This window comes from Acomys minous (assembly GCF_964271855.1).
Source record: "Acomys minous genome assembly, chromosome: 3".
Taxonomy (NCBI): domain Eukaryota; kingdom Metazoa; phylum Chordata; class Mammalia; order Rodentia; family Muridae; genus Acomys; species Acomys minous.
The window spans coordinates 70,810,164-70,836,249 of record NC_140485.1 but is presented as its reverse complement, the minus strand read 5'-3'; the positions used below and the strand labels follow the sequence as shown (position 1 = coordinate 70,836,249).

At 43.7% G+C, this 26,086-nt stretch overlaps 1 protein-coding gene across 1 annotated transcript; it reads right to left on the bottom strand.

Moving 5' to 3' along the window:
* Positions 1 to 21,618: 21,618 nt before the first annotated feature.
* LOC311593795 (seminal vesicle secretory protein 2-like) lies at positions 21,619 to 23,041 on the bottom strand (the record flags this gene model as incomplete). The annotated part of the gene is made up of 2 exons (XM_084775215.1): positions 21,619 to 22,685; positions 22,969 to 23,041. The coding sequence occupies 2 exons, from the start codon at positions 23,039 to 23,041 to the stop codon at positions 21,619 to 21,621; spliced, it is 1,140 nt and encodes a 379-aa protein (XP_084631341.1).
* Positions 23,042 to 26,086: the final 3,045 nt, after the last annotated feature.

Genomic DNA, 26,086 nt, shown 5'->3' with positions numbered 1-26,086 from the left:
GCGATTGCCATTTATGCCTGCCTGGAGCCACGCCCAGGTCCTCTGCACGACCCCTTAAGCACTCCGCTACCTCTCGATCAATCATCTTTCAGCTATAATTTGTGCTGCTGTTTTCTATCTGTGGGGTTGCCTTGACATTGGTGACTTGTAGACTTCATTTTAAAGAAAACTTATTTTTAGTTGGTTTAATCTGCCAAAAATCTTAAAATATATCTGCTTTTCTTTTAAATGCCACTCTGGCCCAGAAAGCTTAGTTTTCAAAAGTTTATCATTCCCTGCCGTTTTAAGAAAAAGATGTTACATGAAAGCGAACTGCATTGTAAACCTGCTTTAAATTTAAAGTAAAAAAATTTCTACACAAAACTCCAGCAAATTTTGTCAGACTTAAATTAGATAATCACAGATTATAGTTCCCCCTCAGGAACATATAGTTCATTGAAACATTTAATTTAAGCCAAACGGGATATTTCTTGTTAATAGAGAAATTGGGAAATCACAATTATTTCCACATGAACTTTAGAGTATGTGGAAAAGCTGTGTACAGCACAGGTTAGTAGTTCAAGAATTGATGCTTGATGCTTTCTACCACAACCTGCAACACAGAACAGCACTTTGGGGTTGGGACTTTAGGAGCCATTCCTTCATCAATACTTTGAGAATCCTGGGGGACGGGGAACCCAAATAGACTCCATTTTGGAAGTGGGGGCTTTAAGATTAAGCTCTGCGGAGACACATGAAGAAAAAAAAAAAAAAAGGAAATGTGTGAGATGTGTGAATCTCACCAAGAAAAGAGAGCACTGTAGCAATTTGCTCATCATTTTTCCAGCTGTGATCACCTTTCAAGCTTGGCCAGCAAGAGGGCTCAGGAGGAAAGGAGGCTTGCAGCCAAGCCTCGAGACCAGAGAAGGAAGCTCCAGAACACACACGGAGTGGAGAGAGGATTGACACCCGCAGCTGTCTGTCCTCCGACCTCCACAGTGGTGGGTACCACCTGTCCCCCCACCACACATAAGCCAAGAACTGAAATCAGTAGGTAGTTCTGTGATAGCAATGAAGCCCAGGAATTTGCAGCCTTTCTAGCAGAGAACTTTTCGCTCCTGCCCTCAGAGCTCTGCCTCCCAGATATGGTCCCCACTGTAACTGCACAGCAGCTCCACTACTCTCAGAGGAAAGTCAGTTTTCTTTAAGGACATGGTTCCTGTTAGATTGACCCCACTCCAGTGGATGGTCCCACACCTAGGACTAGACAGAAAACACAAATCAGAGTTGATGAGCTATTAGAATAAAAGGAGAAGGCTGGGCATGGTGACGCACACCCTTCATCCCAGCATTCAAGAGGCAAAGGCAGGAGCATTGCTGTGAGTTCAAGGCCAGCCTGGTCTACAAAGCAAGTCCAGGACAGCCAAGGCTACACAGAGAAACCCTGTCTCAAACAAACAAACAAACAAACAAACAAGGAATAAAAGGAGAAGATGAAAGGGAGAGTAGAAAATTGAAAATTTGAAATTTCTTTGGGGGAAATTAGGGTAATAGGAGAGGGTGAATATGATCTAATACAGTATATAAAATTCTCAAAGAATTAATAAAAATATTTTTAAAAGAAACATAGAAAAACAGGCTCTCCCATCAAAGCATGCATTCCATTTCTTTGACTAAGTTGTGTGTTGGTGAAGGCAACAGTATTCTAGGAACCCACTTTTAACCTCCAGGTACTTCAGGTTGTGAGCCCAGATGGAGCCAAGAAAGCAAACTGGGGAATGAGATGCTGTGGAGCTATGGAACATCTGGATAATTGCCTAGACACAGATGACCATGTGTGTGCATGACACCCCTCTGTTGGCACTTGCATGCCATGCATCTGTCTGTACCTACATGTATGCTGAGAAAAGCAAGAGTGGAGGCAGGCTACTTTACAGTTCAGCCATACCACTGCCGCCTGTCCATGACGCGTGCTGTTTATTGAGGAACTATTCAGAATAGCTGAAACACAGTCAGCCTAGGTAACTATGGACAGGGGTGTGGCAGGATCACGCAATAGGGTTTTATCCACACATTTAAAAAGGAATGGGAATTCCAGCTTCCAGGGAGGTAGAGGAAGGCAGAAATCTGTGAGTTCGAGGCCACAAAGTGAGTCTAGGACAGCCAAGTCAACACAAAGAAAACAAAACAAACAAACGCAAGCAAACCAACAGAAGGAACGGGATTATGTTATTTGCAGAAGACTGAAGCTGGATGGGAAGACAGGAGAATTGAGTGACATGGTAGGAGAAGGCACACCTCACTCTGGAGTCTGGTTGAGACCTGTTATTGGCTGAAGATCAAGAATCCTAGCATGGTTAACATTTCTGAGAAGGTTGCCAGCACAGAGGCAATGGTCCTTTCTTACACACAAATTTTATGTTAAAGTAGTAACAAACCACGCTCAAGGCCCAAGCCTGTGTGACATATATGGCTTTACTCCTATCATTAAAATTTTCTGGGATCCCTACACAACTGTTAAGTTTGCTCACAATGAAGCTATCCTAATGTCCATTGACCCCATGCAATAAAAGTTTTACTTTTGCATTTATAATCCTGTCAGGTATACTCAACACTCACCCTGTGATTTCATGGAGCCCCCTGAAGGTCATGCCTTTGAAACCTACAAGGTTGTAAGGTTGTGTGTCTGACTATTGTGAAGATGCTTGAGGAGCCCCTCCCATGCTGATGGGTGTGTCTTTCTTTCTGAGTGATGTTCTTTCTCTTTAACTCTTAAAGTTAAGGCTAAAAATATGCTTGAAAATTTTTTAACAGAGTAATTCACTTCATTTTTCTTGTATAAAAACCCTTATGTGGATCTACCACACACATGGAGACCAGGGACCTGACTCTACCCACAGACTGCAAGAACCAGAGAACACTAGGTGAGTGGGGTCCTGCACAGTGCAGACCACATACAGGCCTGGCCCCAGGTTCAACCAACAGACCACAGAAGACCTAAGTCCACTCCCCAGACTCTGGACCAGAACCCACCTGCAGACTGCAGCGGGCCTCTATAGCCCAAACTTGGTGTGTGGGATAGTGGAACACCAGAGCTCCTGGCCTAGGGAGGTCTCAGGGAAATGGGTGAATCTGTCCTTGGACCCTCCCTACCTGCCCCATGCCAGTCTACGGAGGATCCCTGGAGTCTTGGGGAAGCCCAGGCATCTGTGAACATGTTGCCCAGCCACAGTGGTCTGAACTGGACCAGATCAGAGCCAGGCTGCCGGCTGATGTGAACCGAGTGTGCAAAATTGGGCAGATAGAATCTGGCCTGGCCAGTCCTCATGGCCCAGCAGGGTCTCCCACACTCTTGGGAAAGACTGGACAGCCCTGAGTAATTGGGACAGAAAATTGAACAGCGGCCCCTGCCCAGCGGGGATGAACCACCATAGTCATGCTGTCTGAACGGCAGGGTCTCCCATGCTCTTGAGAGGGGCTGGACAGTCATAAGGGGTCTGGACGGTGGTCTGAACAGCGACTACAACTCAGCAAGACTGAACCGCCAAAGGTGCACTTTCTAGAGTGATCCTGGTGGGAACCTGACTGCAGGCCACAGTGGTCCGGGCCTGCACAATTGGGTAGATAAAGCCCAGCCTGGCCAGTTTACACAGCCTGGCATGGTCTCCCATGTTCTTGGGAGAGGCTGAACAGCCCTAAGAGATCAGGACAGAAAATCAAATAGCAGCCCCAACACAGCTGATCTGAATCACCTCAGCAACATGAACAGGACCAGGCAGAAGCCTACCTCTGCTGATGCAGTCAAGAGCCTAAGGTGTAGAGCAAAGTCCCCTGGTGCGGAAAGCAGGTCACTTGGCTATTCCAGGGAAGAACGCCCTGATCCCCACAGGCAAGGGCATGCGACCTATAATTACTTGCCAACTACCCACTCTTAACAAACAGTGAAGGACACCAGAAGCTACCTCCCAACATCAGAGACAACAAGATGACTGAAGTACAGTACTAAAGTAAGAACACAAACAACAAAAACCAAAACAATTCAGCATCTCCAGATCCCAGTTATCCCAAAGAAGGCAACCCTGAGAACTCAAACACAGTACAAGAAAATGACCTTAAATCCTTAGTAATGAATATGATAATGGAAGAAACAAATAAAATCCATCAACAAATACACGAAGATGCAACCAAACAGGTTGAAGACATAAAAGAGGCCTATAGAGAGGCACTGGAAGAAATTCAGGAAAATACAAAGAAATAGAGGAAGGAAATCAATAAAAAAGTTCAAGATCTGAAGATGAAAGTGGAAACAATGATAAAGGCACAGATAGAAGAAAAATGGAAATGAGAGAACTTAGAGAAGAAAACAAGCAACACAGAGGTGAGCTTCTCTAACAGAATCCAAGAAATGGAGGAACAAATCTCAGGGCTAGAAGATACAATTGTCGAACTCGAAACAACGATCAAAGAAAATGCTAAATCTGAGAAATTCCTGACACAAAACATCCAAGAAATCAAGGACACCATGAAAAGATGAAACCTGAGAATAATAGGGATTGAGGAAAGAGAAGATGCCCAACTCCAAGACCCAGAAAATATCTTCAACAAAATCATAGAAGAAAATTTCCATAATTTAAAGGAGATGCATATAAACATACAAGAAGCATACAGAACACCAAATAGAATAGACCAGAAAAGAACATCTTCCCATCACATAATAATTAGAACACAAAATATACAGAAAAAAGAAAAAATATTAAAAGTGGCAAGAGAAAAAGGCCAACTAACATAATGGCAAACCTATCAGAATTACACCCGACTTCTCAGCAGAGGCCATAAAAGCAAGAAGGGCCTGCATAGAGGTCCTGCAAACCCTAAGAGACCACAGATGCTAGGCCAGACTACTATACCCAGCCAAACTATCAATAACCATTGATGGAGAAAACAAGATATTCCATGACAAAAACAAATTCAAACAATACCTATCCACAAATCCGGCCTTACAGAAGTTACTACAAGGAAACCTCCAAACAAAAGTGACAAGCTACAACCAAAATTACATGGGAAATAGATAACTACACCATTGAAAAAACATAACCACACAAACACTCTACTGCAACCAACATAAAAAACAAGGAACTTAACAGTCATTGGTCATTAATATCTTTCAACATCAGTGGTCCAAATTCTCCAATAAAAAAGGCAAAGACTAACTGAATGGATGTATAAACAAGACCCAACATTCTTCTGCATTCAAGAAATGCATCTCAGCCACAAGGATAGACATTATCTTAGGGTAAAATGCTGGGAAAAGGTATTCCAAGGAAATGGACACAAGAAACAAGCTGGTGTAGCCATTTTAATATCTAATAAAATAGATTTCCAAGCAAAATTAATCAAAAGAGATGAAAATGTTCACTTCATACTCATCAAAGGTAAAGCCAACCAAAAGGACATCACAATTCTAAACACGTATGCTCCCAATGCAAGGGCACCCACATTTGTAAAAGAACTATTAATAAAGCTTAAACCACACATTAATAGTGGGAGACTTCAACACCCCACTTTCACCAAAGGATAGGTCAGCAAAAAAGAAACTAAACCAAGAAATAAGGACACTAACCAACATCATGAATCAAATGGATCTAACAGATATCTACAGAACTTTTCACCCAAACACAGAAGATTATACCTTCTTCTCAGCACCTCGTGGAACATTCTCCAAAATTAATCATATAGTAGGTCACAAAGCAAGCCTCAACAGATTCAAGGAGATTGAAATAATACCATATATCCTATCAGATCACCATGGTCTAAAGCTGGACTTCAACAACAGCAGAAATACCAAAAAGCCTACACACACATGGAAACTAAGCAACTCTCTACTTAGTAACAGCTGGATCATGGAAGAAATAAAGAAAGAAATTAATGACTTCCTGAAATTCAATGAAAATGAAAGAACAACATACTGAAATTTGTGGGACACATTGAAAGTGGTGCTAAGAGGAAAGTTCATAACACTAAGTGCCTTTATAAAGAAATTGGAAACATCTCATATAAGCAACTTAATGACACATCTGGAAGCCCTAGGAAAAAAGAAGCAGAATCACCCAAGAGGAATAGACACCTGGACATAATCAAACTCAGAGCTGAAATCAATATATTAGAAACAAAGAGGACAATTCAAAGAATCAACAAAGCCAGGAGCTGTTTCTTTGAGAAAATCAACAAGATAGACAAACCGTTAGCCAAACTAACTAAAAGGCAGAGGGACACTATCCAAATGAACAAAATCAGAAATGAAAAGGGAGACATAACAACAGACACTGAAGAAATACAAAGAATCATAAGATCCTACTTCAAAGGCATATATGCCACAGAATTTGAAAATCTAAGGGAAGTGGACAATTCTCTTGATCGATTCCACTTGCCAAAATTGAATTAAGATCAGAGAAACAAATCAAATAGTTCTATTTCTCCTATAGAAATAAAAGCAATCGCTGATGAGACTTGATAGCCTATGAACATATAGTGGGGGAGGAGGTCCCCCACTAGGTCATAGACCTAAGGGAGGGGAATAGGGTGAAAGTGGGAGGGAGGGAGGAAAAGGAGAATACAAGTGATGGGATAACAATTGAGATGCAATCTGAACAAGTTAATTAAATAAAAAAAAGAAAATGAAGAAAAAACAGAAAACAAAAAAATTGTCATTGTCCTTTAGGGTGGTGATATGTTCCGAAGTCATAACATAAATTAAACTTAGAAAATGTATGATATTCATCAAAATCATAAAAATGTACAAATAATCTGAAACTTGTCTTTAGATGAATTTATTTTTTAAAGTTTCTCATATTTAAAAATCATAGCACAATATTCTACATGCTTTTGTCTTGTGCTCTTGAACATATCTGTTTTACTATGAAATTGTCTTCTTTCAAAAGTGTTCAAAAATGTCAAATACAGTTTGGAACCAAACTTGGAATATGTAAAAGCCTGTATAGCTAAATTTATGAAGTATAACCATCCATTCTTTCAGAAAAAAAAAAAAACCTTATGTGGTAGCCACAGCTGAAGCTTGGGTCCTCTGAACAGAGACTCTGGTGTGGGTTTTCACAAGATGGTCAGTGAATTCCTGGTGAGGAGACTTGGTGAACACAGTCTCTTTCCAGAGGTGGAGTGTCAGGTAGCTGTAGGTCTTGAAGATGGCATCAAAGTTTTCCAGGATGGCAGTGCAGCCCCTGGCTGAAGTGTAGCAGTCATCAATACCGGCCATCATCAGTAGCTTCTTGGACACAGGAGTAGAGACAATACCAGTGCCTCTGGGCGCAGGGATGAGACACACCAAAACAGAGCCACAGTGGCCTGTCACCTTGCATGGAACAGTGTGTGGCTTGCCAATCTTGTTCCCCCAGTAGCCTCTCCACACAGGGACGATAGAAAGCTTGGCCAACATCATGGCCCCTTGGATGGTAGTGGCTACCTCCTTGGAGCACGTAACACCAAGACCAACATGACCATTGTAGTCCCCAATAGCCACAAAAGCCTTGAACCTGGTCAGCTGGCCAGCCATGTCTGCTTCTGCACTGGAATGATCTTAAGAACCTCATCCTTTAGGGATGTGCCCAGGAAAAAAAAATCAATAATCTCAGATTCCTTAATGCGCAGGGAGAACAGATAAATCTCCAAGGACTTGATCTTCATGTCTTAACCAGGTGGCCCAGCTTTGTGACGGGATCCACTCCTTGTCTTCGGCTTTACCTCCACGAGCCCCGCGGCCTCAACCACCGCCAAGGCCTCAGCCAGGACCGAGGTCCCTAAAACTGCTTCTGAATCCTCCGCAGAAGCTGTGGCCTCCTAATCTTGGGCCTTCGGTCCTCTGGGCCCTCCTGCTGCACCGGCGTCGTCTGCCATTTGGTGTTTTTTCGAGGAAGAAGAAGCTGCTTGAAATTTTTATTTTATTTTATGTTATGTGTTTGAACCCGAGTGTATGTATGTACATACTGCACATACGCATATCATGTGCATAATACACTTTTTGTTCTCTCAAGGAGAACAAAAGAGGTGTTAAACTCCCCAGCTACTGGAATTACAGATGATTGGAAGCCACCGTATTGGTGCTGGGAACCAAACCTGTATCCTCTGCAAAAACAGTAAGTACCTCTTTAAGAATAATTTTTTATTTTTATTTTATATGTATTGGTGTTTAGGCTGCATGTTTGCCTGTGTGAGGGTGTCAGATCTTAAAGTTACAGACTGTTGTGAGCTGTCATGTCAGTGCTGGAAATTGAACCCAGGTCCTCTGGAAGAGCAGTCAGCGCTCTTAACCACTGTGCTCTCTCTCCAGCCCCTTGAAAAGAATTTTTTTAAAAATAAACTGACTCTGCTTCATATCAGCTCATCCTGAAAATCCGTTCTGTGTCGAGGCCAAGAGTTCAGTTTCACCTGAGTCAAGGTCTCCCAAAGACTAAAGGATCTCCTCGGCTGGTGGAGGAGACAGTATGGAGCTGTCTCTGTCCCTGCTGCTGCCGCTGCTGCCAGGAACTGTGTGGACCCGCAGAACTCAGTCCAGACTCAAAAAGGCAAATAGTGTTTTGGGTTTCTTTTTTTCTCTCTCAATAGTGTCAATGGGAGAATTTATCAAACAGAAGAAAGAATAAGTGAACCCAGACATTTGGTTTTAAAAATGTACAAAGACATAAGAGCAGATGTGGGAAAAGATGGAACCAGGAGGATGGGACAAGGCCCGGTAATGAGGGATGACCAGGTGAAAGTGAAATAATATACATGCATGGGAAAGACGAAATGGAACCTGTTACAGTATGAGAAAACCCATCGCGGAGGTAGGAAGGAGTTTTGCATGACCTGTAAGCCCTTCTCCCACTCTCATTAGCATAACATGCATAGGTAACAACTGGAAAGGAGGAGGCTACGTTCAAACAACCCTACCTAAGACCCTAGTACTGGATGCACAAGGTTAAAAGCCAGCACCAGGCACACCCCCCCTGCACCAGTCTCGTGGCTGATACATGCTGTAAACATCCACGTCAGTGTTAGATGGAAGCGTGTACTCCCCGCCTGAGCCACGTGTACTCCCCGCCTGAGCCACGTGTACTCCCCGCCTGAGCCACGTGTACTCCCCGCCTGAGCCACGTGTACTCCCTGCCTGAGCCACGTGTATTCCCTGCCTGAGCCACATGTACTTCCTGACTGAGCCACGTGTATTCCCTGCCTGAGTCACATGTACTCCTTGCCTAAGCCACATGCACTCCCCGCCTGAGCCACGTGTACTCCCCGCCCGAGCCAGGTGTACTCCCCGCCTGAGCCACATGTGCTTCCTGCCTGAGCCACGTGTACTCCCCGCCCGAGCCACGTGTACTCCCCTCCTGAGCCACGTGTACTTCCCACCTGAGCTACATGTACCCCCCCCCCCAAGGCACATGTACTCCCTGATTGTGTCATAGCTGGATAAGGGCAAAGGCGAACCTCAGGAGCCAAGTCCAAAGCTCCCCTTCTCCCCCACAGAATGTGCTGACTGTCACGGCCTTACAGTGTCCCCAGGACCCCATCGCTATAGCAGTCACAAGCAGAAACCACAGCAAACTGTTGGACAAACTTCCAACTGAAAGGTATTCTCAGATACTGCCAGAACGCAAAGGCTGGAATACACACTGCATCAATTCAAGACGTGGATGCAAGATAAAGGTCAGTCACAATCAGGGGAGCATGGCTTTGCCTACAGAAGAAGAGAAAATGCCAGAGACTTAAGGTAAACGTATGACACAATCTGGGCGAAAGAGACGTCAATTGAGACAGTGCGCCCATAAGATGGGCTGTAGGCCAGCCTGCTGACCCATTTTCTCAGTGATTGATGGGGTAGGGCCCCGCCCATTGTGGGTGGTGCCATGCCTGGGCAGGTGGTCCTGGGTTCTGTAAAAAAGCAGGCCGAGCAAGCCATAGGAAGCATGGTTTTTCAATTTGGAAGACGTGAAGTGAACTTGAGAAAAATGGAGGGAAAAAATCCCTAAGTTTTACTGAGGAACCTTAGCAGAGAGATTAATGATTAGAAGTTCATTAGATTCACAATAAAATTACCTAAGTTAGAAAACATTGTTGTGAAATGATGCCTGTGTGCTCCCGTGAGCATCTTTAGAACTGTTCAAACAAAAGAGTCCCTGAAGTCACACACAGGTTGCTTAAAAGTACTGTCACTGTGGAAGAAAGAGCAAAAATCAAGAGGAGTGTTCCCCTGGACAACATGAGAAGGGCACATGTTTGTGCCAGAGGTATTCAAGAGAAAGCAGAGAAAGACATTTATGCTTTTAAATCTTTCTAGGAAACAGTCCCAGGAAACATTGCAAACCCGAGGAAAGAGAGAAATATCCAGACTCAGGAGGACAAATTTCTTCCATCAGGGACGGTCTTACACCATGACATATTCAGATCAAAATCCTGAACATCAAAGAGAAAGAGAGAATCTGAAGGCAAAGACAGAAAGCCTGAGTCAACACACAAGGACATTCCAGTAGGAGTTGCAGGAGCTTCCTAGAGACACCGTTCTGGACAGGATGAAATACTTAATGTTTCCAAAGGGAGAAGCATGCAGATCAAAAGACTCACCCAGCAGTACTGTCCTCGGCAAATGAAAGGAGGAGAAAACTCTCGCATAGAAATAAAAATGAGGGGTGGTTGTCTCCACAAAACCCGTTTTTCAAGAAAGGCTAAGAGGAGTTTGTGAAGCTGAACAAAAAGGAAGTTAAATCAGTAGTCAGAACTATCCAATGCTTAGATGCGAGCAAGCTGAAAGACAAGAACGGAACTGAGAGTACTAAGGGGGCATCAGATGAAAGAGACTAATACACACCTGTCAGGGGACAGTAAGAGCATCGGGCATTGATGATGACCTTCCTACCTGGAGGAGCATCAGCAATCCTTCCAGAACCTCAATGGAAAAAAGCAGAGAAGGCGAAAGGCATCCTCCCCACCCCATCTGTATGTCAAATTGGGACATCAGCCTTCTTTTGTTGTTTTTTTGAGACCCGTCCTTCTTATACTCTTGCATCTGGATTTCCCCAGGAAGAAGATGCAAGCATTTGGAATATGAACAGAGCATCCTGTTGTCAGGAAAGACTCGAGCGGGTGATGCAAACATCTCAACTGAAGGGAGTAGAGTGAAGTCTCCAGTAAGATGTAGCACCACTGTAGAAAGGACTTGAATAGTGTACCCGTCAGTCATATCTGAGTCATGTATAAAGTACTCCGCCGCAAAACATTACAATGCATTGATACATTTATCTCAGGTTTCCAGGGACCAGTCTCCAAGAGAGGCCACATAAGCCCACCAAAGTTCAGTATATTTACCAAGATCGTAAAGGCATCAGTAAGAAAAGGAAAAGCAGAAAATAAACAGAATTGACATATATTCAATAATAAATGGCCAGGAAAAAAAAACAGAGCCAAAAGGAGGAAATGATTTGTAATTGGTGGAAGAGATTAGTAACGTAGCTCCAAAACCAAGGACAACATGTGCCTGCAAGATGGCTCACTGGGCAGAGGCACTTGTGAAAACCTGATAGACTGAGCTTGGTCTTTAGATCCCATGGCGGAAGCATTGTCTTCCAACCTGCATCATTCTATGCTCAGTGTGTGTGTGTGTGTGTGTGTGTGTGTGTGTGTGTGTGTGTGTGTGTGTGTGCCCAAATCTGGCAGAGGGGAGGAGGTAAGAATGAGGAGAACTAAGAACTAAAGACCAGAGGGAGATTATGGATGGTTTTATTCCTGACTTTTCTAAGTTTACTGTGCTTCTTCCCTTTTTCTTGCCTTGCTGTTCTGTGTATAACGTCATTAAAGGCTTCTCTTGCAGCTAGCCTTGACCACTCACCCCTCTTCTCTTCTATTGGCTGTGATATAGATGCAGAGGTCAGAGTCCTAGAGCCTAAAAGAGAGGGCAGCATCCTTCAATATTACGGGCAGGATTCTGGGAACTCAAGGAGAGTCAAAATGGAGGGAATCAGGGACTCTGAGAGGGCTTGAGGTATCAGATTACCTTACTAGCCAGGGACTGCGTTCTCATCCTCACTGTGTGAAGCCTCCTCTTTGTCCACATTCTCGTTGGCATTTATGGTGTTTTGTCTGTCATCTTACAGCAATGAGGTGGAATCTAAGTGTAGCTCCATTTTGCATTTCCCCAATGGCTAACGAATATTGATCACTTCTTCAGAAATCTCTTCTTTTGATAAATGTCCATTCAGTATAATTGGCATATTTGATTTTTAAGTTTAAAAAAAATATTTCAGGAATCGATCTCTTGTCACATATATTATTTCTGTAGTACATATTTTTTTTATTCTGTATAGCTTCCTTTGCTGTAAAGAAGGTTTTGAAAACCTTTTTAGATTTATTTATTTTACTTTATGTGTACATGTGCATGTGATCCGTGTGTGTTTGGTGGCTTCGCAGGTCAGAAAATGGGATTAGATCTAGAACTGGAGGTATAGATGGCTGTGAGCCACCTGGGAACTGAACCTGCTCCTCTTGACCTCTGATCCATCTCTCCAGCTCTCTGTGCAGAAGCTTTTTAAAATTCCATGTAATCCTATTTGTTAAGTCTTCCGCTTATTTCCTATCAGAGATTCTTTCTGAAGTTTCTGTGTATGCCCATATATTGAAATGTATTTATTTTTCCTTTAGTGGTTTCCAAATTTCAAGTTTTACATTAAGATCTTTGACCCATTTTAAATTGATTTTCATGGAAGGTGAGAGATACGGATCTAGTTTTATTCATTTCTGTGTGGATATCCATTTTTCCACATCATTTTTCTTTTCCTTGTGTGTGTTTTATTTTTGGGCACAGTTGTTAAATATTTGGGTGAGGTAGCTATGTGGCTTATGTCTGGATCCCCTATTTCATTCCATATGTCTGTTTTTGCACTATGCAGCTTTTGTCACTATGGCTCTGTAGCATAATTTGAGATCATGCCATCCTCACAAAATTACTTCTGCCTATCTACGAGCTTGGGAGACTTTTTTTCATTTTCTGGTGTTTTCTTCAATTTCTTTCTACAGTGTCTTGAAGTTTTAACTGTAAAGAAATCTCTTCCCTGCTTGGTTAGGATTATTCCTGTGTATTTTATCTTGTAGGTATTGGGAATGGTATTCTTTTTCTTGACTTCTTTTGTGATATTTTTTGTCAGTGGAAAACTACTTCTTCTTGCATGGTGATTTTTTTTTGAGCCAGGGTCCCTCTGTGCAGACATAGCTGGTCTAGACCTCATAGAGGTCCACCTGTGTCATGTCCCAGCCATAGGAAAAATCGAATCAGGGTTCACCTGAAAGAGGGAATGGGGATTGAAAGTAGGATACAGAGACGCGAGAAATAACAAATCAAATCAGGAAATTTCTGATCAAGATTCACTTTAATGCCCGACTAGTAAGAATATATATAGAGCAAGGCCAATAGGATCTATTCTAATCGCACTCACCCTAGCCCCCAGGCAAGAATGCAATAGCCTAAATCGCTCCCTGTAGAACTTCCTAGTTCTCTGAGTAGTTCCTTGTAAGAACTTCCTAAATCCTTTGGGTGGGTCCAAGTTGGGACTTCCCTACTTCTTTCAAAGGTAAATAGTCCAAGTATAGCCTAGAACACAAGACCTCGTGAGGCAAAGGTCAGCAACTCAAAGGTCACAGCATGCAGCCTAAGCATAGGATTTCTGACATGGCAGATTTTGGCATGGTCCCCCACACATCTGTCCCTGCTTCCTTAGTTCTGGGATTGAAGTCGTGTGCCACCATGTCCAGCTCTCGCCTGCTGGTTTATATTATTACACATAAATAAAATAAACTACATACAGCAGGAAGAACCATAAAACAATCAGGAATTATATGTTACATTCATAGTGATTTGGCTATTTGTATTCTTTTATGCACAGAAATGACTTTAGGGGATTGCATCAGTTTCTCATGAACAAGTAAAACAATGAATGAATATAACCCAAATTAGAAAAAAAAGTTTGTAAATGAGTTCTCCTCAACATTTTATCATAAACAGGGGAGGGACTCAGGAGACCCACCCGACCCTTAGGGACTCTTGGCACTTAATGACTGCTGAGGATGTTGTAGACACTGCTAAGTTGTTCTTCCTCAGTGAAGACACACACACACACACACACACACACACACACACACACACAGGTAAGAACCTCTAATTAAACTTACTGGCCACACACAAAAACAAGACATGAAAGTGGGAGGCCAACTTGCTGAGAAGGAAGGTGAGAGAGGGGGATGGGGGTGAACATGACTGAAATTTAGTGTGTGTGTGTGTGTGTGTGTGTGTGTGTGTGTCCGTGTGCTTGTGTATGTGTGTGCATGCACGTGTGTATGTGTGTGTGCGCATGCATGTGTGTATGTGTGTGTGTGTGCACGCACACGTGTGTGTGTCCGTGTGCTTGTGTATGTGTGTGCATGCACGTGTGTATGTGTGTGTGTGTATGTGTGTGTGTGTGTGTGTGCGCGCACACGTGTGTGTGTCTGTGTGCTTGTGTATGTGTGTGCATGCACGTGTGTATGTGTGTGTGTGCATGCATGTGTGTATGTGTGTGTGTGTGTGTGTGTGTGTGTGTGTGTATGAAACTGTCAAATAACTAAAAAAACAGGCACAAAGACGCATAAACAGCTGCTGTGCAAGCACTACTTGACCCTGTTGTCAAGTCCGCTGCTGCCCTCGGTTCCCACTGAAGGTGCTCTCAGCCCTCCCCTCTTCTTCAGTGAAGCCTCTTCTCACCAGGCAGGCAAGTGCCTTCCCTTAGTCTCCAGGAGTTTTTCTTCAGTATGCTCTTAAATCACTCTCCTGATCACCTATTGAGGGTTTAGCTGCTGTTATCCTTCCTTGGTTTGATTACCCATGCCTGTCATCCTAAGCGCTAATGAGGCTGAAACAAGAGTATCATAAGTTCAAGGCTGGCCTAAGCAATAAGGTACGACCCAATTTCAGAAAAAATGAGTACTATCAACCAATACCTGGGAGGTCAGATTGGTTCTGTATGATTTTGTCTTCAGAGGTTATATTTATTTTTAGTTTTCAAACAATGTATTTTGAGTGTTTCTCCCCCCCCCCCAGTTCCTCTTAGATCCTCCCCAGCTCCTTACCCACCCAATTATATGTCCTTTCTTTCTAAGGATTATGTTTGCAAATATTGTCTCTGGCAATATTTTGGGGCACTGCTAATTCAAACTACAATAATCTAACCTTGGCTCTGATAACACACACATATATGTACACACACACCCATCCTGTTTCTGAGTGTGATGGCTAATCTGGATTGTCAAACTTGACTATATCTGGGGTCAACTAAAACTGTTAACTGGGCATGCCTGTGGGGTTTTCTTGATTGAGTCATTTGTGGTGGGAAGACTCACACTAAATCTGGGCCACACCATCTGGTGAAAGCCCCCCCAAAAAGACAGGGAAGAAGGAAGCTTTGGAATTTTGCCTGCTTGTCCTCACAGTTGCTGGAAAGTCCATTTATCCTGTGACTGAGGCACTTCTTTCCTGTATTAGAATCCACTTCTTCAGGATTCCAACACTGACTGAAGATCCATAGCTCTTTAGTAACCCTCTTGGACTACAGTATCATATCAAGAGACAGCCATTGTTAGTCTACTCAGAGCACAGCCTAGCAGAGGACCCCTCTGGCCCTCGTACCACATCCATTCTCGGTCCTGTTAGGGAACCCTGACTGTTACCTTGGCCTGGAGGCTGGCTTAGAAATTGCTATATAGTTGAAGTGCAGGTGACTTTGAGCTTCTGGTCAGCTGGCCTCTGTCTTCTGAATGCAGGTATTGCATGTGCATACTTCCTGCTCAGCATCAGCTGCAGGCAGGTACTGCAGGTGCATACCTCCTGCTCAGCATCAGCTGTAGGCAGGTATTGCAGGTGCATACCTCATGCTCAGCATCAGCTGTAGGCAGGTATTACAGGTGCATACCTCCTGCTCAGCATCAGCTGTAGGCAGGTATTACAGGTGCATACCTCCTGCTCAGCATCAGCTGCAGGCAGGTACTGCAGGTGCATACCTCCTGCTCAGCATCAGCTGTAGGCAGGTATTACAGGTGCATACCTCCTGCTCAGCATCAGCTGCAGGCAGGTATTGCAGGTGCAAACCTCATGCTCAGCATCAGCTGCAGGCAGGTATTGCAGGTACATACCTCATGCTCAGCATCTGGCTGCAGGCAGGTATTGCAGGTGCAAACCTCCTGCTCAGCATTGGGCTGCAGGCAGGTACTGCAGGTGCATACCTCCTGCTCAGCATTGGGCTGCAGGCAGGTATTGCATGTGCATACCTCTTGCTCAGCATCAGCTGCAGGCAGGTACTGCAGGTGCATACCTCCAACTCAGCATCGGGCTGCAGGCAGGTACTGCAGGTGCATACCTCATGCTCAGCATCAGCTGCAGGCAGGTATTGCAGGTGCATACCTCATGCTCAGCATCAGCTGCAGGCAGATATTGCAGGTGCATACCTCATGCTCAGCATCAGCTGCAGGCAGATGTTGCAGGTACATACCTCATGCTCAGCATCAGCTGCAGGCAGGTACTGCAGGTGCATATCTCCTGTTCAGCATCGGGCTGCAGGCAGGTATTGCAGGTGCATACCTCATGCTCAGCATCAGCTGTAGGCAGGTATTGCAGGTGCATACCTCATGCTCAGCATCAGCTGCAGGCAGATGTTGCAGGTACATACCTCATGCTCAGCATCAGCTGTAGGCAGGTATTACAGGTGCATACCTCCTGCTCAGCATCAGCTGCAGGCAGGTATTGCAGGTGCATACCTCCTGCTCAGCATCAGCTGCAGGCAGGTATTACAGGTGCATACCTCCTGCTCAGCATCAGCTGCAGGCAGGTATTGCAGGTGCATACCTCCTACTCAGCATCAGCTGCAGGCAGGTATTGCAGGTGCATACCTCATGCTCAGCATCGGGCTGCAGGCAGGTACTTCAGGTGCATACCTCATGCTCAGCATCAGCTGCAGGCAGGTATTGCAGGTGCATACCTCCTGCTCAGCATCAGCTGCAGGCAGGTATTGAAGGTGCATACCTCCTGCTCAGCATCGGGCTGCAGGCAGGTATTGAAGGTGCATACCTCCTGCTCAGCATCAGCTGCAGGCAGGTATTGTGGGCTGCAGGCAGGTACTTCAGGTGCATACCTCATGCTCAGCATCAGCTGCAGGCAGGTATTGCAGGTACATACCTCCTGCTCAGCATCAGGCTGCAGGCTGAGCCTCGGGCCTCATTCATGCTCAGGAAGCATTTTATCAGCTGAGTCAGTCTCAGCACCAGCTCTGGTTTTTCTCACATCTAAAAAATTATATATTTTATCAAAATTCTTTACCTTTTCACATCCTACTCTTAAAACTGAAAGTATTGTTTGCTATCACTTAAATACTCCATGATAGACATAATCTGATTGATTCTGGGTAAAAAAGTTTTTCCATCTACAGGCTGTGAACATATGTATGTTCATACATACTTTCAGAATAAAATTATGGGGAAAAGGCAGGATAGGCATGTGTATTCCAAAGGAATAAATACAAGGAAATATGAATCCATGTCTTATAAACTTTCAAACTAAGAATCCAATTGCACTCTATTTTATTGTTTTATTCGAGATATATGATTAATATTCATGCATGCATGTAAGGTGATATTAGGTGTTTTAAAATTAATCTACCCTTCATTCCCTGCCCTTCAATTCTTGCTCTATCCCCAATACTACTTTTCCTTCCCAACTTCATATTCGCTCTCTCCCCATCCCACCTCTCTCTTCCTCTAAGCCCTTTTAGTGCTCCCTATATGTGTTTGGGTGTGAGACCACCTACTGTGTGCTTGGGTGTGGGACCACCTATTGTGTGTGGGACCGCCTACTGTGTGTTTGGATGTGGGAAAATCTACTGTGTGCTTGGGTGTAGGACTACTTACTGTGTGCTTGGGTGTGGGAACACCTACTGTGTACTTGGGTGTGGGACCACCTACTGTGTGCTTGGGTGTGGGACCGCCTACTGTGTGCTTGGGTGTGGGACCACCTACTGTGTGCTTGGGTGTGGGTCCACCTACTGTGTGCTTGGGTGTAGGACCACTTACTGTGTGCTTGGGTGTGGGACCGCCTACTGCGGCAAAAGTAGCATCTCATGTTCTCCCTAAAACAGAACAAAACCCCGGATTTTTCTTCCCAGTCCTAGTCACTGTTCTCTTGCTGTGAAGAGACACCATGACCAAGGCAATTCTTATAAAAGAAAGCATGTAACTGGGCACGTGCTTACAGCTTCAGAGGCTTAGTTCATCACCATGGCAGGAAGCAGACAGACATGCACTGGAGCAGTAGCTGAGAGTTTTGCACTCTGATCCATAAGCTGCAGTCATAGAGAGAGACACTGGTGTGGGATTTTGAGACCTCAGAGCCCATCCTCAATGACATACTTCCTCCAAGAAGGCCACACTGCCTAGTCCTTCCAAACACCGAGACTAAACATTCAAATATATGAGCCCCTGGGGACATTCTCCTTCTAGCCACTACACTCCCTGCCCCCCAACAGCAACCATCAATTGCAATAGCTCCCCAGATACACAGGGGGTAGGACTTCAGGAGCCGCTACCCTCTCTCCATGTTGAGATGCCGGCTGACTTGGTTTTTGCACAAGCCTCCTGCATGGAGTGCTAGCTGCTCTGATTTCACGCGTGCACCCGTGCTGTCGTTCTGGTAGACACTGTCTCATCCGGACCTCTACTCCTTCTGCCTCTTCCTACCAGAGATTCCACAAAGATCACTGAAGACTTAGGGTGAAGGGGCTTCTTGTAGATGCTCTAGTTCTAACTGCGCTCCACACTCTTTGGATCTCTGCACGTTGACCAGATGTGGGTCTCTGTCTAGCTGAATCACCATCTACTGAAGAATGAAGTCTCTCAGGTGAGAGCGGAGAGATGCTCTAATTTATGGATATAAAGATAAGGACTCTGGTAGCAGTTCATTACTGGGTCCATTTTTACAGACTAAGGGCCTATGACCTAGCCAGCCACAGCTTTTGGGTGCAGTTAATAGCACCAGGCATAGTTTCCATCTTGTGGGGCGAGACTTAAGTCCAATCAGAGAGTGGCTGGTTGATTACTCCCTTAATACTAGTGCCACTATTGCACTATACTAGTGTCACTGTTGCACTAGTGTACACATCTTACCAGGCCAGTTTTGTTCCTCTGATTCCTAGGTTCTAGTTTACAGCTGGCTAACAGCATGGATGAGTTTTCTTCCATTGGAAGCACGCACAGGACCTTCCAGCACTGTGAAAGCTAGCAGTAGGATGAAGCATCCAGATCACTACCCAGATTGATTTCTCTGTGTCCTGTGACTCTGGTGTGTGGTGTCGTCAGTGACAGAATCTTACTGTTCAGTTGTAGAGAGCGACTAGGAGCAATGGCCTTAGTGATGTTGTGGGGGGGGGCGGTGTCTGTGGGATCTTAGTGGCTAAAAACTCAAAAAGAGGTAACCTATGCCTGGCCCAGGGCTTTTTGTTTGATAGCCTGTGGTGTCTGAGTGAGGCTTTGCTCTCCGGTTACACGTTAACATCTGATAGCCAACCTGCTTCAAGACTTGAGAAGAATTCCTGTGTTTCCATTCAGACCTGGTACCCAAACCCTTTGAATCTGTAGCAAAGGGGAACACCCTCTCTGCACCTAATGAGGTGACTAAACCTTCCAGAATGAAAGTGGACAGTGGCTCTGGGTCCTGCATATGTTTCTTTGTGGCTGTGGCAGCAGGGACAAGCCTCATCAATTCCTGACTGCGGAAACACGGAAGTGTGACAGCCTTACTTGATTTCACGAAGATCGAGACAACTGGAGGAAACTGTCTCTCATCTGTGAGTGGTGGGGTTATGCTCCGAAAGAAAAAAAAAACCAAACTTAGTTGAAAATTGATATGTTTCTTATATTTTTGGTCATGAGCCTAACCTTTCATGGCTGAGCCATTTCTGCAGCCTGAAAAATCAGCACATGTCTATGGTAGAGTTAGGACTGGAAACCAACTCCTTTTGGTTCTGATTTTCAGTCTCTGAAGACCCACTAAAAAAAGGAATTGTGGGGGATTTTAAGGTTGACTTTAAGTGGCTCACAGGGCGATTGGTGCAGTTCCATCACCTTCTTTGTAACCCAGACACCTACGAATGTGGATTTCATTGCTATCTTCCTCAGTGCTACACAAAAGTCCCATCCGGAATCTTCCCAAACCCAGACACTTGTAGGAATCAGATCTCAGTAAACAAAAGCAAGTGATGCAGAAAGTTATCCTTTTATTGGAAAGCAAGTGTTTGGGGAAGCTCCAGGTTTAGAAGTCCTACAGAGAAGCAAATATGAATAGAGGGCCATCCATGAACCAAAGATCCGGGACCACACTGCAGTTTGCATCGTGAACGTGTCATAGACTTGAGTCTGGCGAAGTGAGTCCTAGAAAGAGAAAGGGTGACAGTGACACAAGAGCCATCAGATTTGTAGACGAATGGGTTTCTGCTTCTTTCAATTCTACCCAGAACCAGCATCTACAAATTGGGGTGCTCAGTGGTGACCCCGGTGGACCCCAAGTGTGTCTGTCCATGGTTTTTGTTGTTCTTTCTATCGTAATGAAAATGTAATGCAGATAAAGCAGTGAACGTTGTCTTTCTGCTTGGCATCAGATTTCACTATGTCACAAATGTCCAGCAGCAACCTATGGACCCTTATTACCCTGTGTTCACTTTCAAACTCTTTTTTTTTTTCATCACAAGCATGGATTTAAAACAAAACGAAACAACCCCAAAGTCTTCTACTTTGTCCTTTGAGAATCCCATACACACATACAGTGCGTTCTGATTATTGCCGACCCCAGCCTCTCCACTATCCCACTCATCCTGATTACCTCCACTCCTACCTCAAGTCCCCTTCTCACAATCATACCTCTTTGCTTTGTTTCGTGATCAGCTGAGTTTGACCAGGGCCACTAATATGACCACATGTCTGGGACTGTTAATCAGAGCCTTACCAGGCTCATTATTGGGCACACAACTGAAGACGGTGTCTGCCCCAAACAGAGATCATTGTAATCATATTTTTCATCTGGTGGAAAAACCAGCTAGTCCTAACCCCATGGTTTCTGATGGAAAACGGAGGTAACAGGAACTCAAGAACACTCATTGGTGTGCAGAAAGAGATCATATGCGGTACCACCTTATACCAATATAAGCAAGAAACCAACTTTTACCAAGATTACACCATAAAATGTTAAATATGATTGCACAGACAAATGCGTACTTTATAATATAAACTGTGTTCAAGGAAAATCATTGAAAATATTCCTTTAATGGAGTCATTCAGGACCTATTGTTAACCCAGGTAGATTACTGTACCTTTACCACACCTAGTGCTCATTTTATCAGGGGTCACTCTTCCTCTTCCTAAAAGTTTGTAACATAATAATACTTCTACTGATAGGAACAAATGGACATCAATTCCATAATGGACTCAGGGCTTTCTTATGTACTGCAAGTAAACGTTGGGATAAATATCTCTCCTACTTAGTAGAAACATACCTTGATATTGATCTTGGTTTTTAGTTGGTCAGTAACTATATTATCCCTTAAATTGAGTTTGAAATAGGCTTGACCCTCCCTTTGTAAAATAGCTGCCTTGATTTTTCTTTTTGTATTGTTCAAGATATCCTTTATAGGACTGCGCGCGTTCTTGTCCAAATTGCCGTTGTTGTCCAAACTGAGAAAAGTCTTCCTCTGTTTTTGCAGCGTACTGGGTAGACTTTTGCTGTGCAGACTGCTCATTGTCATCATATTGTTTACGCACTTGTGATGCATCTTCATCCATGGCAAATCCTTTCTGTTGAGTTTGTTGAGAAAAACTTTTTAGAGACTTTTGTTGGCCTAGGAATTTTTGTTGGCCACCAAGGGATTTCATTTGGCTATAGGATTTAACTTGTGATTCAAGGGATTTTTGTTGACCGTAGAGTTTTTGTTGGGCAGGTTGGGATTTTAGTTGGTTATAGGACTTCATTTGGGCTTCTTCACCATAGGATTTTTGCTGACTATAGGATTTCAGTTGCGCATTTTGGGACTTTAGTTCTCCAAGAGATTTCAGTTGAGACTGCTGGGATTTCAGCTGTCCAAAGGATTTTAATTGGGAATTTTGTTGACTATAGGAATTTAGTTGGGCATCTTGGGATTTTAGATGTCCATAGGATTTCAGTTGCGCATTTTGGGACTTCAGTTGAGACTGCTGGGATTTCAGCTGTCCAAAGGATTTTAATTGGGAATTTTGTTGACTATAGGATTTTAGTTGGGAATCTTGGGATTTTAGATGTCCATAGGATTTCAGTTGTGCGTTTTGGGACTTCAGTTGAGACTGCTGGGATTTCAGCTGTCCAAAGGATTTTACTTGGGATTCTTGGGATTTCAGCTGAGATGCTTGTCCTTTACGACAAAACGCGGCCCCTTTTACACCTGCGTGCTCTTGTGAAAAACGTGTCTGTGTCATGTCACCATCCTGGTCATATACTTGATGCTTTGTTTGCATGAAAACACTGTCCTCGGCTGCATCGTTGCTTCTTCCTTTGAGCCCGTAGTTGAGATGACCTTTCTGACCGAGCATAAATCCTGATGAGCTACTTGAGAAATAGCCTTTTGTCCCACCTGGTAATTCATAATAAGAGTGTTTAAGTTACATTATCTGCACAGTTTCTTTCCAAGTCTTATTTCAAAAGTTCCCACAGGGGTTTTGAGTTAGGCTAGAGAAGAATTAAGTCTCATTACATCGAAACGAACACACACACACACACACACACACACACACACACACACACACACACACACACACACCACACATCACCTAAGGAAGGATCTGCTCACTCCCAGAGTACCCTTAAGGTTGTTCTCCCTGAGTGATTTCCCTTCTAGCTGCCGTCTCCGTGCTCACCATAGAGTCCATCCACAGCTGCCTGTCTTTCCAGAATGAGGATCAGAGAAAGGACGAAGACAGAGGACTTCATCTTGTCAAGAAGGGCCTTCACTGAGAGCTGAGCTGAGATGCTCATTTATATATCTCCCTTAGCTGGAGGTGGCTGAAGCTACAAACGGCACTGCTCTTTGAAAAAGAATATCTCTAAATGTCAACTTCCTCCCCTCCGCACAGTTGGGGACATTGGGAATGGTCCCAGGTACTTTGTACAGGGACGCAATGTCAGAGACCTTTTCCTGTGTCATAAGCCTCAGCAAATCTTTATCAGCCCACTGTGTTTATCGCACACCCTTTGCATTTTCAAGCAAAATCCAGACTAGAGTGGGGAAGATTCCTTTTTTTTTTTCTTTTTCATGCCCTGAAAGTAACCAGAGCCTAGTCACAGTGTCATGGCACTCTTTCCGTCATGACATTGTTTGACATAGCTTCTCGTTACATACAAAGGAACACTTACACATGTGGCAGGGACATGGGAGAGAATTGAAGTCAAGGGAGCCCCGAGTAGGAAGTCTGAAGTATAAGTGGAGAGGAAGATGTAGCTGTGTGGTAGACCATTTGCCTAGTAAGTGTGAGGCTCTTGACTTAAACCTCAGCTCTGGAGAAAAAGTGACCAGAGTACATCAATGTCCAAGAGGAGCTGAGAGGTGTAGAACTTTAACAAGGGCATGCCAATGTCAATATTTATTAAGAGAGACCTGAGCGCTTGCTTTTAAGATGACTTTGTTTTAGAAACATTGGCAAGAGAACATGGTGGTGGGAGCTGTGTTTTTGAAGCTGCAGCATTTTTATCTAGTCTGTGCTATGGGGAAATGAGCTGGGGGGGCTGTATCTGGAAGGCAAGGTGAGGTGCAGAGGCATTCTAAATGAGCAGTAGGAGACATTGGGGGATGTTCCCACGTACTTTGTACAGAAGGCGCAGAGGCATTCTATCGCCCCATTGGAAAGGATGGGGTGGCACAGCAGTAATTGGATAATGACAAGAATCACTGTTGAAAAAGCAGAAGAGAGTGCTGGCTTTCTTACTGAATGTATGCCATGGGATCCAACAGAAAATAAGACACAGTGTATTTTAATACGGGGAAATGAACAGGGGTGTTATACAACTGCACTAGCAATGGCTTGTTGTGAGTACTTACTGCCACTGGTGACATCTTTAGTATCCTGGGACAAGACGGAATGCCAGAATGCTTGCCTTCTTATTTAGAAGCACAGCTTTGTGCAAGCGCGAGAACAGCGAGGACAACGTAAAGGGCTCTTTACGGCATTCATGACTCAGACACAGACTCAAAAGGACGGTACTGTGGCCATGTTCTTAAGCAGAGGAGAACACCCCTGCAGTGTTCCACTTTGCATTCAGAACCATATGGAGGTAGTTCCGGGAGGGAGGCTACTTGAAGGCCTTCCAATTGTCCCATCCCAACATTCTGGGTAGGGACAAATTAAAAGCCCAGTCATATTCTTACAAAAAGAAAACGCATGCAATAAATATAATATTAAGCATGTGAGTTATGCACTCTGATCTCTTACTAAGCTGGCCTCTGTCCTGGGGAAGTGATCATTTCCCACCCCTAGGAATCCAGCGAGTCACACTGAAATGACTCTAACCTAAGACTGCTTACTGTGCCTGCTTAGCCCTACACCTGTATCCCATGTCTCCTTTTGTTGCTTTAGAAAAATCCAGGACATGATTCCATTGGAGGTAATAAAGAAAGGCTCTGACAGTTTTGATAAAATTTCTGAATTAAGAGTAAAATATTGATAATCTCTTTTTTAAAATGTAGATGAAGCTCAGCAGTAAGGTGTACAAATAAGTCAGGAAGTTAAAGATCACAAATACCATGCAATTATGCTATACATATCAGAAGAGAATGCATTGAAATTAAAATTGAAATTTAATCATTCAATATACCAGCAAAAAAATGAAAAGAGAAAGAAGTAATTGAAAAAATAAAAATGAAGAATAAATCATTCATACTGATTCCTGGTGAATTAGAGTCAAACTCTTGCTGAATAATTTTTTAAAATATAGGACATTTTCCTTCTAGAAACATTTTATTATGAACAAAGGTGGCAAAATCTGAGTCAGAAGTTCTAGGATAAAATGCTTAGGAAACAGAAAAGGGAATTTAAGAGTTTTGCTTAATTCTATTCAATGAAATTACTCTGCATCTTAGAAAATAAGATAAATCAATCTAACAACAGGCAGAAAACCTAGTGTATGAACATCATGGGATTGCAGAAATCTCTCCAGCATTATCTATCCTAAGCTCACCACCTGTATGGAGTGGATGATGTCCTGAGTGGACGTGTACTGTTAACACGGCTAGGGCCACGGCATGGACGTCAATGCCTCAGAGCCATGAGAATGACAAGTCTTCATTTGGCCCAAGTATGGATGATAATGACTGGTTGACCTTTAGTTGAAACCAGTGTGTACAGAAAATACCAACCACAGCTTCCTCATCCCATGACTACTTGCTCTCCTGCAGAGCCCTCCTACGGAGATTAGTTCACCCACCTCCTCCTTCATGCCTTATACAAACAACATACTGAGTTTCTGGGCCACTGCCGGTGCATCTCCATTAGAGTGCATGGCCCGCCGGATCCCAACTTTTCTGTGTCTCTGTCCTTTGCTCACCTCTGCTAATGGCCCCAGACAGGTCAGTTCCAAAGCTGTTCAGATTACATAGCCATCTATGCCTGGGTGTACAGAATCAGTCTACAATTACATGAATGAAAACCCCTACTTTTTAGTACGTATGACATAAACTTTACCATATAAATATTTTTTTTTTATTTTTAAGCTTCATGTTATCAAGTACACTCATATTGTTAGTACCTATATCGAATTGTTTTTCATATCATGACCCAAATCTGTGACGTTATAACCCCATATTTCCCCCTCATCTCAGGGCCTCGTAACCTACTAATTCATTATGTGTCACTGTCAATTTCCTTATCCTGGGTACTTATACAAATGAGACAATACAACATTTTTATTTGTTTGCTTGTTTATTTATTCTTTCATATGTGGTTTTTCTAATGTAGTGTCTTAAAGTCTCAGTTTCTTTAGTAA